We start from the raw sequence: 23,820 nt of genomic DNA, 5'->3' as shown, positions 1-23,820 counted from the left end.
TCTATCACATCAGCTCTGATACCAATTGTAATTGGTACTAGGTGGAATAACCTATGTATAAAAATTATAATCTGTTGGACTAACTCGTCAAGCCCGCTAGTCAACTAAGATAGATTTGTTAGTCGATAAATCTGAGGTTCAAATACCAATTTCAATTCACAAAAATTGGCCTAGTCAGCAAGGTTGTAGATCGTTGCAAGTTATAATGTGTCAAGTGAGCATGACAGTGAGCACATACCATTTAAATGTTCAACAAATATATATACCATGTATGTGTATGTGGGATGTGTGACATAATAAACATAAATTGAACACAAGATATTTTTGGCCGGAAAGACCCACGTCTGGGTTAAAAAAAATCAAGGACTCTCCACTAAGTTCAATCCACTAGTGTAAATTACGGTTCATACAAAGACTACACAAGCTCAATTCCTAGATCCATATCTACATAACAGCTTTACCTTTGTGCAACCTTGCCTTACACGAGATGGACTCCTTCGATCATCACGAAGTGGCAGCTCTTGTTGAGCTCATCACCTTGTGGCACCAAGATCAACACGACCAATGATGTGATGTAATTTTACAATATACACATGAAATCTGGATTCAAATGACCAGTTAGATTCTCCAGTCAACCAGATGAAGTAAGAATCTAACTTGAATCCAAAAGCTTGGGTTAAAACCAAATTTAAAGTTTAAAACCAGACCAAGACTTAATGCAAAACCTTAAAACAATGCAACCCTAATAAACAATGATTGGATGTTTAATGCATGAGGAAGGTTTGCCAGTTAGGGTTCATAAATAGAGAAGATGCAAGCTTTAAACTTAACAAATAAATTCTGAACATCAAAGAACAATATGAAACCCTAGAAGTAAATATACCCAAGGAAATCAGATTTTCCATCAGCCAACTTGTCCTAAGGACACTTGTCGACTGCAAAAGAGATCTAGGCAGATCAATGGCCAGAAATGGACTACCATCAGAAAGGTGTCAGTCAGCCCATGTGGGCTGTCTTAATCTATGTGCCTAGATATCTAGAAGTCAGCACACAAAACTGACTATACAATCAAACGAGACAGAATGCAATACAAATAGAGATATGAAATGCACATGCATGAACAAACCTTTAAGATGAAATGTGCCACTTCTTGAACATTTACTCCAGCAACAACATCCCATAAACTGAGTATATTCTAAAGCTAGATTGAGCATGTGTGATGGTTCAATTACAATATTTGACAAGGAAAGCCAAACACTTAAAGTTAAACTATACATCTTCACCTCATATCCTTGGTGTGGAGACTTAGAGATACCATCCCTTTGGTGCTTGGAGAATCCATCAACAAATCCTTAAGCCCAAAGGACCAAGTAAGGAGCAAAGTTTCGAGAAGAGAAAATCCCAGGAGCAAAGAGAGGACTTGAAGGCCTTCTATTTGGGTGATAACCTTGACAGCACATGGATGATCTTCAAGGGTATGAAAGTTCAACTCTTTCTCTTTGATTATGCAAAGAGTTTTGATCACCATTCACTAGGCTTTGAATTTAATATGACTTAGATTTGTTTTGAGTTCATCCTTTCTTTAATTGTTAACATATATGCATATGTTGCTCAAATAGTCTCTTTTAAAGCTTTTCTTTTCATTGGCATCTCACCAGTAGTTGGGTTGAATGAGCTTGCTCTACCTCTCTTTTGTTTTGGGTTTGGACTTCTTCATCACCTTAGTTGGATCTCTCACTTCAAAGTAGGCTTGTTCTAGTTCCATCTATACTAGCTTAATTGCATACTCAGAACACTTGTGCTCGATGGCATTCAAGACATTGATGGTGTCTCATTCCAAATTAAGGATCCATTCCCAGTTTCGGTTGATTTTGGGATGACCTTGTGAAAACATGAATTTCCTATGACAAATCAAACAAGAACACGTGTACAAAATATTGTATTGTATTAGTGAGTTTAGAGTTACAATCTCTTTACAATTTTGAATCCTTTGGTTAAATCTCCGAAATGTAAAGTGTGTGTGTGTATAGGGAAAGTTGTCGATTCACAGGTCACGATGACTTGATCTAGGATGAACAAATGTCGCAAGGGTTTGGCTTGTAATTGTGGAAGAACAGGCATATGTAGAGGTGCTTAATGATTCTTCGTGGGTTTGAAGAAGAATGCAGTGAGTTTTCTAAGTGTTTGGGAATTTGGGAGTTTGGGGGCTTGAGAGCTTCAACATCTGGGTGTGAGAATGATTTTCTGAACCCCTTTCTTTGTCTTAGATCCTCGTATTTATAGGCTCTCTCAACCCTTGCCTACTGCTGGATTGGCCTTGATTGTTGACTTTATTTATTGACCTAAGAACTAAGACTTGATTTGAGGCTTGATTCGTGATTTAACTCTATCAATTAATTTAAATCAATTAATTTGTTTGATTTAAATTAAAATTAATTACAGCATTACTAAAGATAATTCTTTAACTATTTTCAACCAAATGTCACCATTGACACTCGTACTGACTTGTTCGGTTTTAACGAGTCACATGCCATGTCTACAATTTGTGAGACACATGATACATGCCACGTAAGCCCTGGAATGTTAGAATTTAATGTGTTAGTGAACATTTATTTCACCAGAATTTCGATATCTACACTTTGCATGCCTTGTCAAGCAGTCAGGGCCTCATCTTTCCAGCTTTGGTAGAAGCACTGCAAAGAAAACAATTGTTAAATTAGAGGATTTAATTAATAACTCATGCTTAAAATCAAAATTAAATGCAAAAGCTAGATATGCCTATATCCAAAACTAAATCATTTTTCTAAAATCTTCAAGGCCTAAGGGTTGATGAACCAAAATTTTTTCATATACAAAGAGAAAGGTAAATAGATTATTCACTTGAAGCCATACTTTGGCTCATGGAACCAAATGCTACAATTTTTAGGAAAGGACTTTCAAAATGCCCATTGATGTGTTCTTCCTTTGCCTAAAAAATTTCTCCAAAAAAGCCTCCAATGAAAGCGGCCTTTAACTCTCCGCACCAAAGAAAGGAAGAAGCTGAGGTAACCATGAATAGAGAGAGATAGCACTCTATCACCATAGTGACCAAGTTTGTAAAGAGAAGGAGAATGATGGCTCTTGTTCTTCTCTTTTCGCTCCAAAACCCCTAAGTTGGAAGGAGCTATAAAGTGACTTAAAGTGAGTTATATAGTTGATACCCTAGGTGCAATAACCTCAAATCGGCATATAGTGTAGGTGGGCCTTTTGGAATTTCTCACTTAAGTAGATGGACCTTTTGAAATTTCTCACTTGAAGTTTTCATGCACAACTTTAGTTATAAGCCTAATGGGTCAACCAAATGGACCTATTAACCCGAAACTTACTTTTAACTCCCAATTTAACATCTTACGAGCATATAATTAATTAACTAACTAAATTAATCTCAACCTACTCAATCTATTAACTTAATTGATTTCACCATAAGTAGTTTTCCTAAGCTCAATCCTCTCTGTGTGTGATTCTTTAAGTTCTAAATTTCTAATTAGAGAGATAGTGGGTAGTCAAAACTTTTATTAATCAATTGTAAATTAAAATCACCTATGGGTTGCATGACCTCTATGCTTGTTTTCATTTTTGTTTTTCTATTCTATTGATTTAGATTATTCTGAAGTTTTAAATTACTTATATATTTTACGAAGAGTTTAGCTAAAGGCTAATATGTTGGAAAATTGCAAAATAATTTTGGGGGCCCAGAGATTTTTAGAAAAAGAGTAGGGTGTTTAAAGTAAATGGGTGTGAGGCCCCTTTTGGTATTTGATGGAACTAAAACTTCGTGCTCCGGGCAATTGACATGACTGCCTTTGCCAGAATCTCACATGAATTCCAATGAGGTGATGAATGAGGTGATTATTTGGGGGAATTGGTTGGGTCTGTGATGGAGCTACCTACATATATTCTGGTTAGTTTAAAAGCAATAACATCTTGATAGTACATAAAGCAGAGAAAAGCCTTTAATAAATCTTTTCAATTATCGTAATACCCTTACTAGTTTTTTAAAATGACATTGTGTACATGTGCTTTGAACACTCTCTTGCTTGGGAAAAAAGCTGACTAGTATGGTACCGCTGCCACCACAATCCACCATTATCACAATCCCCCACCTCCACCTTAGCAATGACTACCCTCACCATCTTCACTACCATCACCCCTCCCAAACCGTCCCCATGCCAACGTGTTCACCACCACCGCCGCCACCCGCACCCTCATCTCTCTCCCGTACATGCAGTACATTTTTCTACAAAACTGTTTAGTACATAAAACTTTGAAAATGATGGTCATTTTGATCATCATACACAAGTACAACAACTTTACATCAACATTTACCAAACGATTGTGACATTGCTTTCCTCTACAACTCTATTTCTCTATCTCATTGGAGGTGCGAATTAACTATCACAAGGTCTATAAGATTGCAATCTGAGATAGCCAAGTAGAAACTGTGAACTTATATAATTTATTTGAGTAATTCTGTGATTGAAAGTTTATTATATTAGGGTGGGTTTTCTCAAGTTAAAATCAATTCCATGAGTGTTCTATTATTATTATTTTTTTTTTTAAAAGTAGAGCAATAAGATTAGTAGGTTAGATAGTTAGTTGTTAGGAAAGAAGGAAAATCGATGAGAACTGAACCCATGCAAGAACGACCTCTACTAATAGATTAACTTTGTTTGGATTGCTATACTAATAGATTGTATAGTGATTAATTTTGAGAAATTTAATGGCCGGTTCAAAGTGTCCGTTGTGGGCCTCCGAAATGTCACAGCCGATCACATGGTTTCTCTGTGTGTAAATTCTCCATTAACAATAACACATGTTCAATGGTCTTTGAGGAAATCAAATCCTAGCCGTTCGGGTGGATTTGTTACTTGTCCGCACCTAGCTAGTGCCTACTGAGAGGCACTTCACGACCGTACTATGGTACAAAATCACCCTTTTGGTACACTTGGATTTGATTTAGTGGCTTCACCCTCAGCTTCCAATTTTGTTATGCTCCATTATACCTTTGCTCGAATCCATGTTTATATTTTTTGTTTTGTCCTTGTATATTTTGGGTGGTGATATTCACATACTTATTTTTATCTTTCACATATTTCTCTCAAATTTTGACCATTGAATCGAATGAATTGAAGAAAATCAAATGATAAATATTAACAGTGTGTGGGAGGTTAAAAAAATATGTGTGGATAACATCATCCTATATATTATTGTAGCAATCCCAAACTAAGTAGCAATTAGTTTACTTAACTCCCTTGGCATGGAATTTGAAATGACTTCCCTTGGTATAGAATTTGAAACATTTTTTAAACATTCTGTTTCTTTGGTTGACCGTACATTTTTTGACGTGCTTTAAAAAACTTTGTTTGTACCTTTTTAATGTGTGTGGAAAACACCATCCTATATATTACAGTAGCAATCCCAAACTATGTAGCAATTGGCTTACTTAACTCCCTTGGCATGGAATTTGAAATGACTTCCCTTGGTATAGAATTTGAAACATTTTTTAAACATTCTGTTTCTTTGGTTGACCGTACATTTTTTGACGTGCTTTAAAAAACTTTGTTTGTACCTTTTTAATGTGTGTGGAAAACATCATCCTATATATTACAGTAGCAATCCCAAACTATGTAGCAATTGGCTTACTTAACTCCCTTGGCATGGAATTTGAAATGACTTCCCTTGGTATAGAATTTGGAACATTTTTTAAACATTCTATTTCTTTCGTTGACCGTATATTTTTTGACGTGTTTTAAAAAACTTTGTTTCTACTTTTTTTATTTTTTATTTTTTTATTTTTAAGAATAATCAGATGTAGAATAGAATATTAAATGTTTAATATCCTGTAATTGTAAAAGAAATTAAGAAAAAAATAAAATAAATAAAAGCTGTGTCAAAGAATTTGATAAACTTTTATGTCGGTCAAGCTATAGGCCTCGAAATCGAGATGAATTGAACTTATTGTGACAGCCCAATCCACCGGCCCCTTGACAAAATTATGTTTTTGATATGGCACTAGCAAGGCCTTTTGTATTGTACAGCATATTATTGGGGAAAGTTAAAAGCATTGCTTTTAGAACGTTGATTGGAAATAGATTAGTTGTCCCAGCTGATTGGGGGATTCCTTTTCAAGATTTCAAATCTAGCTGGGGCATCAAGTGATTCCACTAACAGAGATCCTATAGCTAGACACTTTGGACAAAGCTTCTTGCTATGTTGAGTCAGCCAATGCTTCTTGCTATGTTGAGTCAGCCAATGCTTTTTCTTTAATTGATAGACGATGGGATAATCGAATTTGAGATATCTTTCAGCATTCAGATGAAATATTATAAGATTAAAAGCTAGTTGATAGTAATTTATCAACATAAATAAAAATGGATTGAACAATTAACTAGGGTAAAGAATTGAACAATTCACAAATTGCAAACACTATACAAATTCACAAGGAGCAATAATTACACTTTGTATTGGCTATTGGGTTGGCTAAGTGAAATGAAGGCTCAAAACCCCCAAGGAACAAAGCTCAAACCCAGAAAGCTAAACATATATGTATATATATCATTATGTATATTAACTAAAAGTTATACAACTACTTAACAAAAGAATCATAAACTCAGCTAGCTAATACCCCTATAACTACGCACGAAACCTTCAGGTTCAAGTGGTGCAATGCTTACAATGGTGTCTTGAACTGGTTCCGATGAGCTCGGTTGGCTGTAGCCTACAATCTTCTGACACGTCTCAATCAAGTTGTGCCTGCATTTTGGGCACGAAGAGTGCGAACTCAACCACTTATCAATGCAGCGGACATGGAAACCATGGTTACACTTGGGCAGAAGGCGTACACGCTCACCGGCGGTAAACTCAGATAGACAGATCGCACACTCCGTGTCCAAGCCAGGCAGTTTTAACTCAGCTGAGTAATTCACTGTCAGGAACGTTTTTAGGGCTTTTTTCTTGACTCCTGTGTTGACTAACCCAGCTGAGGTGGCGTTGTTGTTGCCTGCTGATCTAGACTCTGAGGAGGATACAAAACTTGAGCACCTCAAAGCACACTTGATGATGGAGTTTAACCCTAGAGAGCAAATTAGGGCACACAGAAGGACTGAGAGGACCATAACAACGTTAGCATCGAAGCTGTTGTCTCCAGGGTATTGGTCTGTTAACGGTGAGTCGATTGTGTTTGTAGAAACTGGAGAAGAGGCGGTGTTTGGTGGTTGGTAAAGTGGGTTTTGTAGGAGTAATCTTCTGGAGTTGATGCCTCCGAGGACCTCCTGAAGGAGCTGAAGACTAGAGGAAGTAGATGCAGTCATGTTTTGTCTGAAATTGTTCCTAGGACTTAAATGGCTGCACACACGGCTCGTATATATATGGAAATGTTCGTCTTAAAGTGCTGAATTTGAATTTGCTTTTCTTGGTTTTCTTTTTTAATTATATAATTGAATAATTGATCACTGTATCTTGTTTTGAGAATATTCCAAGGGTTATTACCCGCATTAGGGTTTATATTTAAACTTGTAGATAATAGATTTCAACGTTATGGATCTGCCACTGAATCCTCTTGTAGTTTAATGGGCTTTCTACCAAGATGGACCCTTCCCACTTTCTACGCACTTTGAGAGGACCACGTGGATGCACGAATCATTTTTCTTTCTAGAAAAGAAAAATAATTTATTAAGAAAAAGCTCTAGCACATCCAGTTTCATTATAACCAAATTAAAAAGCATTAGAATGAAATGGGCCTCGATTACTCTAGTCTAAAGTAGAGGTTCGAATTGCACTATTCATGTTTGTTGTGAAATAGGGCCTCCATTTTGAATTAATTACGTTTCTGCTATTGTACGTGTGTTAGCCAAAATAACCGGATTGGGCTGCTACATTTGGGATTCGGAAACAGCTCTCACGCCTTTGGGTGCCCACAATGTGTTTGACGAAATTACCCATCTCTGTCTAAGAGTCGCAACCTAGGCGGGTCTGAGCGAGCTAGGTGGGTGCTTAGGCGGTCAAGGTCATCTTTCTTAATTTTCCAAACCCTAGTTATTAATCGGGACAATGGCCAGCCAGCCAGCCGTTTGGCGTCTAGACGGTGCTAGGCAGAGATTTTTATAACAGTGGGTTCTTCTTCCAAGCTCCTCTTCTGCCAGCTCTTCGAGGAGTCATCCACCTACACTTACTTGCTCACCGATGTCTCTAACCCCGACAAACCCGCTCTGGTCACCCTTTTTCTATTAAATGTTTAATTATTTAAGTACTAATTTTGATTATAATTATGATTAGGATGATGATGAAACTATGATGCGAATTTTGGGTCTTTAATTTGTTGGTTGAATTTGTAGTTGATTGAGCCGGTGGACAAGACGGTAGATAGGGATATCTCGCTTGTCAAAGAGTTGGGGCTGAAGTTGATCTACGCCATGAACACTCATTTTCATGCTGATCACGCGACCGGAATCGGTCTCATCAATGCTCCAACCTTCGAACATGCAAGCTTGTAAGAGTTGGGAAAACTGCAAGCTATTTTCTCTTTAATCGTAATTTTTTGTTGTTGTTATCATTGTCATCGTATCGGCGGAGCTTAGTTTGATACCAATTAATTTCCAAGAGTTGGATGTTGGTTCTCTAGTTCTTTTGTGGTATCCGAGCAGACAATACACATGTTATCGATTTTAGAAACGTTAAAGCCCTAGCTTCCACAACATAATGACTTTATTATCCTCTCCCCAACCATTTCCAAACAATTTTGAGTTTGCTTCTATAGCTTAATTCTTTCAACAAAGCAAACCTCTTCCGCAGTAGAGGATCGGTTGAAAAGGTTAACAAGTAAAATTAAAAATAAGTGCATTGTTGTGTACTACTTTTGGATACTGAAAAAGTAATAAATGACTTCAAACTTGTGAAGCCAAAAATAATCAAGAAGAATTTGGAGACGACACGTGAATTTTTAGGTAAATAAAACAAAATTACCCTTGAGGCACACCGGAACTCCCACACGCAAGCAGCGGATAATCAAGGTCAAAAGTGAGCAAAATAGGTATTTATTCAAAACCTATTTCATACATCCTCATCAAATCTTCCCCAAAAGGTAACCCTCAAATATTCATTCAGATTAGGATTAATTACCTAAATTAATTGATTAATTTCCTAATTGATTGGAAGATATTATTTTGACATAATATCTTGCAATTACACCCAAAAACCACCATAAGTAGCCGGAACCTTTTTCTCCAAATGGGGGCCGGCCACACCCCTATAAATAGCTCACATTTCTCCCAAAAACCTAATTCCAACTCTTTTGCAAAATTCTCTAAAATTCTCTAAACACTTTTTCCCTCAAATTCTAACTTTGGCATCGGTTCTTCAGCCAAAGCCCCCCTCCAAATTCATCGTGGGTGCGTAAGGCTCTTGGCCTTGACCTAAGGTGTTAATTGTTTTGCAGTTGTATTTTCGTCCAAGAAGGAGAAGGCGGAAATATGTATCCACAAAACTCACATATTATATGTATATAATAAATATTCTTGATTTATCAATTGAAAAAAGAAAAATTCATAGAACCGAGAAATATATAGTCAACCACTACTTTGTAGTACTACCAACTTACTTAGTTTACCACAATTTTTTATTATAGTCTGTCATGCTGAGTCAGGTATCATAAACATCTCACTATATGAAAGGAACCATCTTTACTCACCACCCTAATTATGGTGTATGCTCTATAGACAGAGCCACATAGAGGTCAGAATGGGCAAGGGCCCATCTTGAAATTTCACCCATTTTATATGTTTTGTCTGCTAACTTATACGATCAAGAGTATATGATCCATTAGTGGAGTTGAGCGCAAAGTTTTCAGCAAGTCATGGGTTTGAGACTTATTTATGCAAACAATTTTCTGATTTTCTTACCAAATAAGCCTTATAACTAGTCTTCTATTTTACCATATAAGCCTTTTGATGCCAACGACCTTTTGATTTTTCAAGCCAATAGCTTCTTTTTTTTTTGACATATCATATTAAACAATATCTATACAATCTAGAGGAAGATCCAATTATGTTGAGAGAAAAATCTCATAGTAATAGTTTTGAGCTAGCCATGACTTTAAATTTTTGTTCGAATCTATTGTGTTAATTCGTTTTTTATTAAAGCTCGTACGTAAACAAACTCTGTTATTGTGATATAATCATCTCGATACTAAATTTTTCATACAAAATTTAAAGCTTCATTAGTCTTGTTTGATTAAATTTTTCAATGACTATACTAACAACAAAAAACTTTTGATTGCTCTCCAATTAAACATTCTTGTAACTATTGTTTTCTATTTTCTTTCATTTGGTATAAGGGCCCCACCTGTGATGGATATTTGGCTCAGTCATGGGTATACTCACCATAAATCTAATCATCTACCACGTGTCTTTTTATTTAAATTTGGTTATCCTTCATATTGAATATTTATTTTTTAATTCTGAATAAAAAAATTAATCAAGGTTAAGTGAAAAGACACGTGATAGATAATTAGGTGTATGATGAACATATACTATAGTTTATGGTGATGATAAAAAATGCTCTCCCAGTATGAAATGTTGTTGGGTAGTTTAATTAATAATCACAATTGAGAAAAGTGCACTAAAAATTAAAACCCACTTGTGGGGAAAACGTGGTATTCACTAGGGGGAGCACAAATCTTCCCAATCGATCCCATGAGACTTATCACCATTTTCCAATGTGTAATTCCTATAATTATCATATGCATTAACTATTTGTTGGATAAGAGTTCCGAGAAATGTTAAAGGGACTCTCTAAAAAATGGGATTCTTTATGAACTTTCAGTCACCTCATGACTTTAACACAATATTTTATAATGTTGGCATGAAAATTGACACTAAACTGTGAGGTGACAAAAAGTTCATGAAGAATCCTGCTTTTGAGAGAATTTCCTTAACGTTTCTCGTGAGGTCCACATTTGAAACTTAACAAAATATATTACTACTTCCTACTAATAGCACAAATGTCTTTTGTGAAAATGTAACTAAGTTGAGATGATATCAATATGATTAGTAATGAACCATTCACCCGACTCATTATGACACTGTTAATCATAATTGTTTTATGCAATATAGTGTTCGCCGGCCCCCCTTAGTATAACTATCAAGAGCCAGCTAGCTGCTAAGTACAGAGTGAAGTTAAAAAAAGAGGAATATGATCCTCTCCAGATTCTCTTTGTGGGGATCCAGATGACCAGTCAATCGTGTCTGTTCATCATATATCGTACGATTAGAAATTATTTTTAATTTATGATTTAAAATTCAATATAAATAGTACCTAACGAAAATTGATCGCACGATGTACGATGAACGGACACGATTGATTGATTCCCGGATTCCCACAAAAAAAATTCGAAGAAGATACTTGTCCAAAAAAAGATGGTCCCCGCCGATCAAGAATGATCTTTTCTCCATGCAAGTGACCGATCGCAATATACTGGAATTTTAATGCATTGTCCAATCACGTTGTTTCGCCTAAAAGCAGCACTAGGAACATTCTTTTCCTATGTAAATTAACTAACCAATTTGGAGATAGTTTAAAATACTAATTAAGGCTAATGTGGAAAATCTTCTCACAATCGGAGATGCTCAAATCGCACAATAAACTTTCTTACGCTTTAAGTTAGAAAACGACTAATGTAACCTCGTAGTTGGATTGTGTTCTCTTTTTCGCTCTAAAAGAAATCTAAAATTCATATTATTTCCCTCATATCAGTAAAACGAGAAAAAGAGATTTGTGCCTCTCACAACCCTAAATGTACAAGGGATTAGGGATGGATTTCTTTTAGCAGAAGTACAAGTACGGCCTCATTTTATAAGAGAAAGAGAAGTCAATAGTTGTTAAGGTTCCAAAACCAACTAAACTAATAACACATGCCCTGCGTATGTGTTGGATAATTTAAACTAATATCCAACATAGCTATTGATAAAATAAAAATGTATAAAAATTCCAACCTAGCTGCCCGATACAAGTTGCGGATACTTGTTACTTATCAATTATGCTTATGTTTTGAGAACTTTAAGACCACAGAAGGATCAAAGATAGGCTAAGATTAAAGTGATACTTTTTGGTTTTGCTTGTCCTACAGGGACCGCTACTTGGATCTTTATCTTGGTGGGTTGGATTTCACAGAAAGAGTCATCTTCATCTCTTCCATCAAAGGCACCAAATTAAGTGATCTGGACCTTTGAAATTTGATCAAACGGCTAAAAACATGGGCCCATTTTAAAAGTTATAATAACTTTAGTCGTTTGACCAAATTTCAAGGGCCCGGATCACTTGATTTGGTGACTTTGGCGGAAGAGATCCTGATCCTGAGAGGATCTCTTCCCGGATTTCACTAGCTAGGTTCTTGTTGCTCTTTGGGGACCCCCCATGGAGGTTTATATCTCCTTGCTTTTTTTTTTTCTTTAAATATATATATCTCCTTGGCTTTAGATAACCAAGGAAAAGGATCATCTCCGGATCCCTTCCACCAAATCCACCAATTCGGGCCCTTGAAATTTGATCCAATGGCTAAAAATAGGGGCTTCCTTTAAAAATCATAAAAACTTTAGCCGTTTGATCAAATTTCAAGGGCCCGGATTGGTGGATTTGGTGGAAGGGATTCGGAGATGAACACTTTCCGATAACTAAACCAAGTGAGGCACGTGCTGATTGTTCATTAGCATAATTCACAATTGGGTGCTACTATCCACACACTCATTTTTACTTCTTACACACCACTCTCAATTTTCGGCCGTCGGATCAAATGATGAAGTAGATCAGTGAACAAAAATTAACCAAGAATGTGTGGGAGGTAAAAAAAGGTGTGTGAGCAGCACTACCCTTCCCAATTAGGGCTAATGATTATTATTTTAAAGAAAATACTTGACACTTGAAGGACTCATTCTCTCCTTCCAAACAAATCATAAGCTGAACACAAGTTGCTAAAATTTTCAAGTTTCTTCATCTAGTTTGTAAGACACGCTTCAACATGTGTGTATGTTTGAAATTTACATTTAAAGAGAAATAAGTACTACAGATTGTGTTATACCATAATAGCGAAAAATCAATCATGCATATGCATTATAGTGCAGATTTAATCTCCACTAATTATCCTTCTTTCCCAAAAACTAACTGTCTAACCCACTTGAAGGAAAAAATTTGTCCTAACTAAGAACATGTGAGAACATTTGAACACATAAGCAAACTAATAACACTTTAAAGTAGGCATGCATTCAAAAACAATTCTAAAACTCATGACTTTCAAAGCCTAGTGAATGGTGAAGCAAAAGATTCTTTAACAAATTAAAGAGAAGAAAGAATTTGAGTTTCATTACCCTAAGCTCATCCTTGTTTACACAAGGGATTCACCCAAGTAGAGGGCCTTCAAGTCACCTCCTTTACTCCTTTGGATGGTTGCTTCTTTGCTTCTCCTTTGCTCCTTGAGGATTTGAGGAGAGGAACTCCAAGAACACCAAAAGTTTGGTGTCTCTAAGTCTCCACACCAAGGACGAGGTGTGAAGATGAAATGGATGACTTAGAGGAAGGAAGATTGCTAGCTATTTTCTTCTATGTGTGGCCGGCCTCTTTGGAAGACAAAGAGAGAAAGATTTTTGCTCTTTTGCCTCAAAAGAAAACCCTAACGAGAGAATGGCTATAAAGATGCCTTTAGACCACCTCACATGTGAGTGGCAAACTTGCAATTAACCCAAGTTTGCTACCACTCACCCTATGGCCGGTTTCCTTTAGTTATTGGGCTAATTGCCCATTTTATTTTAGTTGTCATACAACTTAAACATAATGGACTAAAATCCTTTTGGGCCTCAAGACCCGAAACTAACTTGAAAGCCTAATATGAACGTTTCGTATAATTAATTAACTAATTAATTAATCTTGACCATTCTAAATTAAACCATTTAATTGCTTATCCATCTCATTTATATTTCTTTACTTTCATCCTTACTCGGTATACGATCCATTAGGTTCCAATTAGCGAGGCAGTGGGCGATTGTTACTCTTAACGATCAATTGTGAATTGAAACTTCATTTCAATTCTCCCTTTGATGAAGATTAGTGTTTTATAATCTTTAGGGCTTCCACAAACCATGAATGACACCTAGCAATATGTCATGGCTACCCAAGCTAAGTAGAAGTGGTTGGAGAACCTATCCAGTTACAATTACAATACAATACGGTCCTTCTCTAATACAATACTCTTAATCACATTGTTTGAGTGATAGTTTAATTCATGTCTACTATCCAATGTGATACTTCTCTATATGATTCAATTGAATATGATTTGGAACAAGCTTCCTAAGTCATATTCGTATGCTTTGGCCAAAGATTCCCGAATCATATCTCATGGTATTCTCCCTCCTCTATGGAAGGTTACAGATCCCTTGTTGTGCACTCGTATGCCTACATGACTAGATAGCTTGACTCCAACAATGTCGTGGATGTGATGTGATAAATAATAGCACTCAAATTAAACCCTCTTTTTGACAATTGTAGTATAGATATCCATCAAATGGTTAAGTAAATTGCATTCACAATTTATGAAATCACAACTAGAATTAATCAACTCATATTATAAACGTAATCATGGTTTCAAAGACTCCCCTAGCTAAAACGAGTTTAGCCTCTCATGTTCACAACAAAACAAAGGAAAATAGAATTAAACATTGAAAACAAAAGATAGATTACACCTAAAAACGCTTCAACACTCCAACTTGAATGCACAAACGTCCAAGGCTTCCTCTTCTTCTCTTCTTCCTTGCAAAGTTGCGGCACAAGAGGTCTAGGGTGATTTGTGGATGGATTTCTGGGTTGTGAATGGGTTTAGGATGGTAGGGTGGTGCGGCAAAGGTTGGGGATGGTGTATGGATGCTTGGATGAAGGTATGAATGTGTATGAATGGTGGAAGGATGGGTTAAAGGCTGCACCAAAGAAGCTTGTTTTTGTGAATGATGGTAGATTGTGTGTAAAAGTGATTAAGGTTGAATGAAAGGTGCGGCCTTGGTATTTATTTGGGAGAAAGAATCCCTAAAGTTTATTACATAGTTTAGGAAAGGATTTAGACCCCCAAATCCTTAAGGAAAAGGAGATATGAAATCAGAAATCAAAGGGAAATGGAAGGTAATTGCGGCATTGATTAAATGAAAAGGGATGTGGTTTAATTCTGAAATTAGGCAAGGATTTTGGGATAGAAAAGGCATGTGAGGTGCGGCATTAACTAGGGTGAAATAGGAATGTGGTTTAATGACTTAGAATAGGCAACAATGGACCTCTCTTGCACGGCAAGGAAAGGAGACACTAAGGAAGGCCACGACAAGGGCAATTAGGTTGCAAGGAATGCTTGATTTGTGTCCTAGAATGCATAGAAGTCTACAATGTTGCTGAAACATAAGGTCTTTTAGGATTAAGAAAGGTTAAACCAAAATAGGAAACCTTGGCTTAACTTTCCTACTTCAAGTAGGAAACCTTCTTTGATTAGGATTCCTCTTTTAATTAGGAATCCTCTTGTGATTAGGAATCCTCTTGTGATTAGGAATCCTAACACCTTTAGGTCTTCAATTTCGTCCATTCCTTTTGCTCCAAGCATATGTTATCCATTCCAAGTCCAATTTTGCTTCAAAATGCTCCAAAATGCACCTTTTTGCTTCCTTAGCCATATGAACCTATAAACACACGAAAATAGCTTAAACTACTAAAATAACTATGAACTAACAACATAAATGCACGAAAACAAGCTAACTAAGTCGCCTAAATATGCTCCTATCAGGATGCTCTCGATGGAATGCCTTTAACATGATCAAAGATCAAGGATTTAACCATTAGATACCTATGATGCCTTAGGTCAAAGGACTACTTTGCATATTGCAACTTACGAGTTCTTACATGACATGTATGTTCGAACTCTCTTTTGATCGTAGTTTAGTGTACTTGATTACCTTTTGAGCACCTATGTGTTTGTCTCAGTGTCCAACACTAAATGACTTGAGACTAGTCACTCACGCTTGAGTTAACATAACACATACTAACCTTAGCGGATTGTCAATGCCCAATTAGCAATCCTATGGCTAGGAACGTTTTAGGAATGAATATAAGAGAAAGGTCTCGTTAATCTAACTTACTTAGATCACTTCTCGTTTAGATTAAATACATTCCTTGGATTCCCTTATTGCTTAAACACATAATACAATAAATAGTGATTAACAATAAGCTTTGCCCTTCCTTAAACATATAATAGTTTAACACAATAAGTATTCCAAAAGCTATTACATCGAATAAGTGGCTTTGTAGGCATACTTCCAACAATCTCCCACTTGCACTCAAAGCCACATTCCTATGTATCTAATACCCATCTTTTCAATATGGCGGTCAAGTTGGATTTACATTGGCTTCATCAGTGGATCCGCTATGTTATCGGCTGAGGCAACCTTGAGGATGTTGACTTTTCCCTTGGTAACATATCTTCTAATGATGTTAAAGCATCTTCCAAAATGTTTGTTATTTTGATGAGCATTGGGTTCCTTGGCTTGAGCTATCACCCCACTATTATTACAGTACAAAGTTACTAGTGATGTAATGGTTGGAACCACTCTAAGTTCAGTAATGAACTTCTTCATCCAGAACGTTTCTTTGCCTGCTTCAGCTGCAGCGACATATTCAGCCTTCGTCATGGAATCAACAATTACATCTTGTTTCTTGCTTTTCCAGCTGACAGCCCCACCATTTAGAGTGAACACATATCCGAAGTTAGAACTTCTATCATTGACGTCAGATTGGAAATCTGCGTTTGTATAGGCTTCCACTAGCGACTATGTCGCTCCTCTATAAACGAAAAACATGTCTTTAGTTTTTCTTAAGTACTGAAGGATTGTCTTGACAGCTACCCAGTGTTCTAATCCTGAGTTAGATTGATATCGACTAGTAATGGTCACAGCATATGCGATATTAGGCCTTGTGCATATCATGACATACATAAGACTTCCTATGGCGAAAGCATAAGGAACAACACTCATCTGCTGTATTTCTTCAGGAGTTTTAGGTCTCATGGACTTAGAAAGGTGAATTCTATGTCTCACAGGAAGAAAACCTTTCTTAGATAGTTCCATCTGGAATCTACTTAGCACCTTATCTATGTACATAGATTAGGATAATCCAATTAATTTTCTAGATCTATCACGACAGAGCTTTATCCCAAGCACATACGATGTATCTCCTGAATCTTTCATGTGGAAGGTTTTGGACAAACACACTTTTACATAAGAAAGTACTGCAATGTCATTCCCGAATAGTAATATGCCATCTACATATAACACTATGAATACAACTGCATCCCCAACGACCTTTTGATAAACACAATTATCGTCTTCATTTTGAGTAAAACTAAACGACTTGATTTTAGTATCAAAATGAATGCTCCAGCTTCTGAAGGCTTGCTGAAGTTTATAAATGGACATTTGAAGCTTTCATACCTTAGTCTTTTCAGACTTGGACACGAAACCTTCGGGTTGAGTCATATAGAGCTCTTCCTTTAAGTAACCATTCAGAAAATGCTGTTTTCATGTCCATTTGCCATATCTCATAATCATGGTATGTAGCTATAGCAAGCAAAATCCGAATGAACTTAATCATGGCTACATGAGATAAGGTTTCTTTATAGTCAATCATTTCTCATTGCCTGTAACCCTTGGCTACTAGTCTAGCCTTATAAGTCTCCATGTTCCTATCAGTGCCTATCTTCCTCTTGAAGATCTATTTGTTTCCAACATGTACTATATCTTCTGGAGGGTCTACTAGAGTCCAGACCTGGTTTTGATACATGGAATCCATCTCAGATTTCATGGCCTTTTGCCATCTCTTTGAATCAATGTCGGTCATTGCTTCAGTGTAGTCTCTAGGGTCCTTCTTTGTGTCATTGTCACCGAAAATGTGCAATTCCCCAAAGTCATTATCCAAGCCATACATCTTAGGTGGCTTGCTGACCCGTTCAGATCTACGTGGAGTTAGGGGGTTAAAGAACAAGGTTGTCAACTTGTCGAGTTTTTGTTTGTGGTTCATCATTAATCTCATTAATTTCCATTGTTTTACTTGTAATTCCTTTGAAAACAAATTCTTCCTCTAGAAACTTAGTAGTTCTAGCGACAAAGACTTTCTAGTCGTCAAGATGGTAGAACTCATATCCCATAGTTTCTCTAGGATATCCCACAAAATAGCACCTAACTGATCTCGCTTCAAGTTTAGTAGCTTCAAGCTTCCTGACATATGCTTCACAAGCCCAAATCTTAATGTGATTAAGACTTGACTTTCTCCCATGCCATATTTCATAGGGCGACTGTGAAACTGACTTGGAAGGTACTCTATTAAGCAAGTAAGTTGATGTATATAGAGCATATCCCCATAATGTTGCTGCTAGATCAGTGGAACTTATAATAGAACGAACCATGTTCATCAAGGTTCAATTTCTCCTTTCAGAAACTTCATTAAGTTGTGGAGTTCATGGTGGAGTTCACTGTGATATTGTTCCACACTCTTTGAGATAATCTAGGAACTCGTTACTTAGATGCTCTCCCCCTCGATCTGATCTTAGGATCTTTATCTAGTTCCCAGTTTGCTTCTCAACTTCATTCTTGAATTCTTTGAACTTTTCAAAAGATTCTGCCTTGTACTTCATAAGATACACATAGCCAAACTGAATTGATCGTCAGTGAATATGATATAGTAGAAGAAACCTCCTCTCGACATAGTAGACATAGGTCCACATATGTTAGTGTGGATTAACCCTAGAATTTCAGTGGCACGCTTTCCCTTCCCAGTGAATGGAGATTTGGTCATGTTCCCTTTCAAGCAACATTCACAAGTACCCATTTGGTCATTACCTAATGGGCGGAAATATCCGTCTTTTGACATCTTGTGAATCTTATCAAGGTTCACATGTCCAAGTTTAAGATGCCACATCTTTTCTTGGTTAACTTCTTCTCTAGCCCTTTTAGGTTTTGAGGTATTCTCGCTTTCAATACAGTGCATCCCAGTACTTGTCTTTAGTTGAAAAAAGTCCCTCTATCATGTTACCATAAGAGATAATACGACCATTCAAATACAAAGTGCAACTCATTTTGTTAAACAATACTGAGTGCCCATCTCGTAAAAGCATAGAGATGGAAATCAAATTCTTTATACATGAAGGAAAATATAAATAATTTTTAAGTTCCAAGACTTCCCCAGAGGGTAGTTTAAGCATGTAGGTGCCTACTACTTTTGCAAAGATCTTAGTGTCGTTCCCAACTCGCATAATCATTTCCCCATTGTGCAGTGTCCTGCTCCCTATTAGTCCCTGCAACGAATTGCAGATATGTTGACTAGCTCCTGAATCAAATATCCAGGAATTAGAGCTTACTGTAAAAGCACTCTCTATGACATAAATAGTCCCTTCAAAAGTTCGTGTCATAAGGCTCACAATGCACACCCTGTATTTCTTCTTCCAACGTTCATCCTTTCCACAATGAAAGCATGTTCCTTTGGATTTTCTTGCCTTCTTCTTATGCAACCTTTTCCTTGTGATTGCATTCTCACTCCCACTATCCTTTTTGAAACTTTGTTCAAACTTACAGCCCATGTCAATCATCTTAGTACAAGTATGATCGAATCTATTCACTTTATAGTTTACTATAAACTTAGTGAAATCATCCGAGAGAGATGCAAGGAAAAAATCTTGGGCCATTTCCAATCCATGGAAGTTCCTAAACTTTCAAGATCTTGAAAGATCATTTCCATCTTTTATCTATGTTTTTTGACTGATGTCCCCTTTGCCATTTTGGCATTTAATAGACTACGAACATTTGAGAATCGTAGATTACTAGTCTCAGTGTCATGCATCTTATGCAAACTATCAACTATGGCCCAAGAAGTGTGCATGTGCTTATGTAGCTTCTTAAATTCCTCACTAAGTGAAGTGAGGATTAAGCATTTGGCTTGTAAGTCATCCTCATAGTGTCTAGCATAATTTTGACACTCCTCCTTTGAAGCTAGTTTCGTAGAGGTACATGAGGAGGGGATTGCTTGAGCACATACAATATGTTATTCATCTTTGAGACATTCTCAATGTGATGATATATGTCATTCAAGTTTCTTCATCTAGTTTGTAAGACACGCTTCAACATGTGTGTACGTTCGAAATTTACATTTAAAGAGAAATAAGTACTACAGATTATGCTATACCGTAATAGCGAAAAATCAATCATGCATATGCATTATAGTGCGGATTTAATCTCCACTAATTATCATTCTTTCCCAAAAACTAACTGTCTAACCCACTTGAAGGAAAAATTTTGTCCTAGCTAAGAACATGTGAGAACATTTGAACACATATAAGCAAACTAATAACACTTTAAAGTAGGCATGCATTCAAAAACAATTCTAAAACCCATGACTTTCAAAACCTAGTGAATGGTGAAGCAAAAGACTCTTTAACAAATTAAAGAGAAGAGAGAGTTTGAGTTTCATTACCCTTGAAGCTCATCCTTGTTTACACAAGGGATTCACCCAAGTGGAGGGCCTTCAAGTCACCTCCTTTACTCCTTTGGATGGTTGCTTTTTTGTTTCTCCTTTGCTCCTTGAGGATTTGAGGAGAGGAACTCCAAGAACACCAAAAGTTTGGTGTCTCTAAGTCTCCACACCAAGGATGAGGTTTGAAGATGAAATGGATGACTTAGAGGAAGGAAGATTGCTAGCTATTTTCTTCTATGTGTGGCCGGCCTTTTTGGAAGACAAAGAGAGAAAGAGTTTTGCTCTTTTGCCTCAAAAGAAAACCCTAGTGAGAGAATGACTATAATGATGCATTTATACCACCTCACATGTGAGTGACAAACTTGTAATTGACCCAAGTTTGCTACCACACACCCTATGGCTGGTTTCCTTTAGTTATTGGGCTAATTGCCCATTTTATTTTAGTTTTCATATAATTTAAATGTAATGGGCTTTATGGACCAAAACCCATTTGGGCCTTGAGACCCGAAACTAACTTGAAAGCCTAATACAAACCTTTCGTATAATTAATTAACTAATTAATTAATCTTGAACATTCTCAATTAAACCATTTAATTGTTTATCCATCTCATTTATATTTCTTCACTTTCATCCTTACTCGGTGTACGATCCATTAGGTTCCATTTAGCAAGGCATTGGGCGATTGTTACTCTTAACAATCAATTGTGAATTGAAACTTCATTTCAATTCTCCCTTTGATGAAGATTAGTGTTTGCTAATGTTTAGGGCTTCCACAAACCATGACTGACACCTAACAGTATGTCATGGCTACCCAAGCTAAGTAGAAGTGGTTGGAGAACTTATTTAATTACAATTACAATTCAATACGGTCCTTCTCTAATACAATACTCTTAATCACATTGTTTGAGTGATAGGTCAATTCATGTCTGCTATCCAATGTGATACTTTTCTATATGATTCAATTGAATATGATTTGGAACAAACTTCCTAAGTCATATTCGTATGCTTTGGCCAAAGACTTTCGAATCATATCTCAGAGTATTCTCCCTCCACCATGGAAGGTTAGAGATCCCTTGTTGTGCACTCATGTGCCTACATGACTAGATAGCTTGACCCCAACAATATCGTGGACACTCTCGATGGAATGTCTTTGACATGATCAAAGATCAAGGACCTAACCATTAGACATCTATAATGCCTCAGGTCAAAGGACTACTTTGCATATTGCAACTTACGAGTTCTTACATGACATGTATGTGTTGAACCCTCTTTTGATCGTAGTTCAGTGTACTCGATTACCTTTTGAGCACTTATGTGTTTGTTTCAGTGTCCAACACTAAATGACTTGAGACTAGTCATACTTACGCTTCAGTTGACATAACACATACTAACCTTAGCGGATTGTCAATGCCCAATTGGTAATCCTATGGCTAGGAACATTTTAGGAATGAATATAAGAGAAAGGTCTCGTTAATCTAACTTACTTAGATCACTTCTCTCTTAGATTAAATACATTCCTTGGATTCCCTTATTTCTTAAACACATAATACAATAAATAGTGTTTAACAATAAGCTTTGCCCTTCATTAAACATATAATAGTTGAACAAAATAAGTATTCCAAAAGTTATTACATCAAATGAGTGGCTTTGTGGGCATACTTCCAACACCACTAACGATCACTCTACTAAAAATAGAGAGATGAGTACTTAACTAAGGCCCTTAAATAATATGTATTGTCAAACTATGCTTTTCTTTAAGGTATTAGTCAATTTCTCTCCCGAACTTGTAACACGGTGTCAATTTATCCTCTAAACTTTTTTTTTTTTTTCAGCTACCCCGTAAACTTTTACTAATAGTCAATTACCACACTATCGTTAAATTTCAAAAAATTTCATCCGTTTTTTCATTAAAACTTATCACATGCCAAGAACATGCTCCACAAATATGGATAAAAGGGTAATATCCTCACTCCTCTCTCTGCATCTTTGCCATACATGAATCGGTTGATGCTTGGTTGGGTAGACTGAGCTCCCATGTATGCCATTGGTGGAAGCTATCACCCGACAATCACCATACAGGGCAACCAATTCATACACCAAAATTTGGGGAAAGGATGGATCTAAATCCGATATTGTTGGAAGCTTTCGTGTGCTATGATAAAGTCAAAATTGAGCCCTAAAGATCAAACCAAGAATAACTGTGCAATCGCCAGAGAGAATTTACTGAATTACACCACCGCCACCAGCATAACCGCGCTTGACACTTCTTTTTTGTCTGACTATATGATGTTGTTAAAGAAACTCAAGAACACAGAGGGAATTTTTCGTACTGAATATTCCTCTTTATTTCATTAAACGCTTTAATTACAATGTATCTTTGACATATACCGCTTTGTACCAATCATTGCAATTACAGAAATACCCTTAACTAATCTAACTAATTACAAGATTACTTTAACAAACTAAATTTAAAAGTTACACAATGAAACTAACTTTATCTTCTTTACACCCCTTTAAATTGAACTTGGTAGCATTAAATGGTCCAAGAGAGAGCTTAGATTGTAGATACAAAAACATATGTTTAGAGAGGAACTTGGTATGAATGTCAGCTAACTAATCTACATTACATACATGCTAAACTTTAAGGAGATTGGCAAGAACTAACTCCCCGATGTAATGATAATCTATTTCAACATGCTTAGTTCTCGCATGAAAACAAGATCAGAAGCTAGTGATATGGCATAAATATTATCACACCAGAGTTTTGGAACTATAGACAAAAAAGGCCAATATCTTTAAACACTTTGCATATCTAAGTAAGTTCTACTGTAGGGTGAGCTAAAGAATGATACTCTACCTCTGTTACATATCTAGCAACAATTAGTTGGTTCTTAGCACTCCAACTAATGAGATTAGAACATAGAAAGACACAATATCCACTTATGGATCTTCTGTCAAAAGTACATCTTGCCCAATATGCATCAGAATATGCAGTGAGATCATTGGCGCCTTCTTACACCACAAACCATGTGTAATTAACCCTTTAAGAAACCTTAGGATTCTTTTAGTAGCTTGGATGTGATGTTCCTTAGGAGCATGCATGAATTGGCAAACTTGATTGACAACAAATGATAAATAAAGTTAGCCCAAGTTAGATACTATAAGGCTCTTACAATTGATCTATATTCAGTAGCATTGGAAAGGAATGGACCTGTGTGATCAAGCTTTTGAGTACTCAGAAAAAATTGAACA

At 36.5% G+C, this 23,820-nt stretch overlaps 1 protein-coding gene across 1 annotated transcript; it reads right to left on the bottom strand.

The window, feature by feature from the left end:
• Positions 1–6,428: 6,428 nt before the first annotated feature.
• On the bottom strand, positions 6,429–7,374 carry LOC137729861 (RING/U-box superfamily protein). Its single transcript, XM_068468913.2, has one exon. The coding sequence runs from the start codon at positions 7,347–7,349 to the stop codon at positions 6,654–6,656; it is 696 nt and encodes a 231-aa protein (XP_068325014.1). The 5' UTR covers positions 7,350–7,374; the 3' UTR covers positions 6,429–6,653.
• Between the last annotated feature and the right edge of the window lie 16,446 nt (positions 7,375–23,820).

Source organism: Pyrus communis, chromosome 15 (assembly GCF_041283825.1).
Source record: "Pyrus communis isolate YQ-2024b chromosome 15, ASM4128382v1, whole genome shotgun sequence".
Classification (NCBI taxonomy): Eukaryota; Viridiplantae; Streptophyta; class Magnoliopsida; order Rosales; family Rosaceae; genus Pyrus; species Pyrus communis.
Note: the sequence above shows the minus strand (reverse complement) of the source record. Positions and strands in the feature narration are given on the sequence as shown.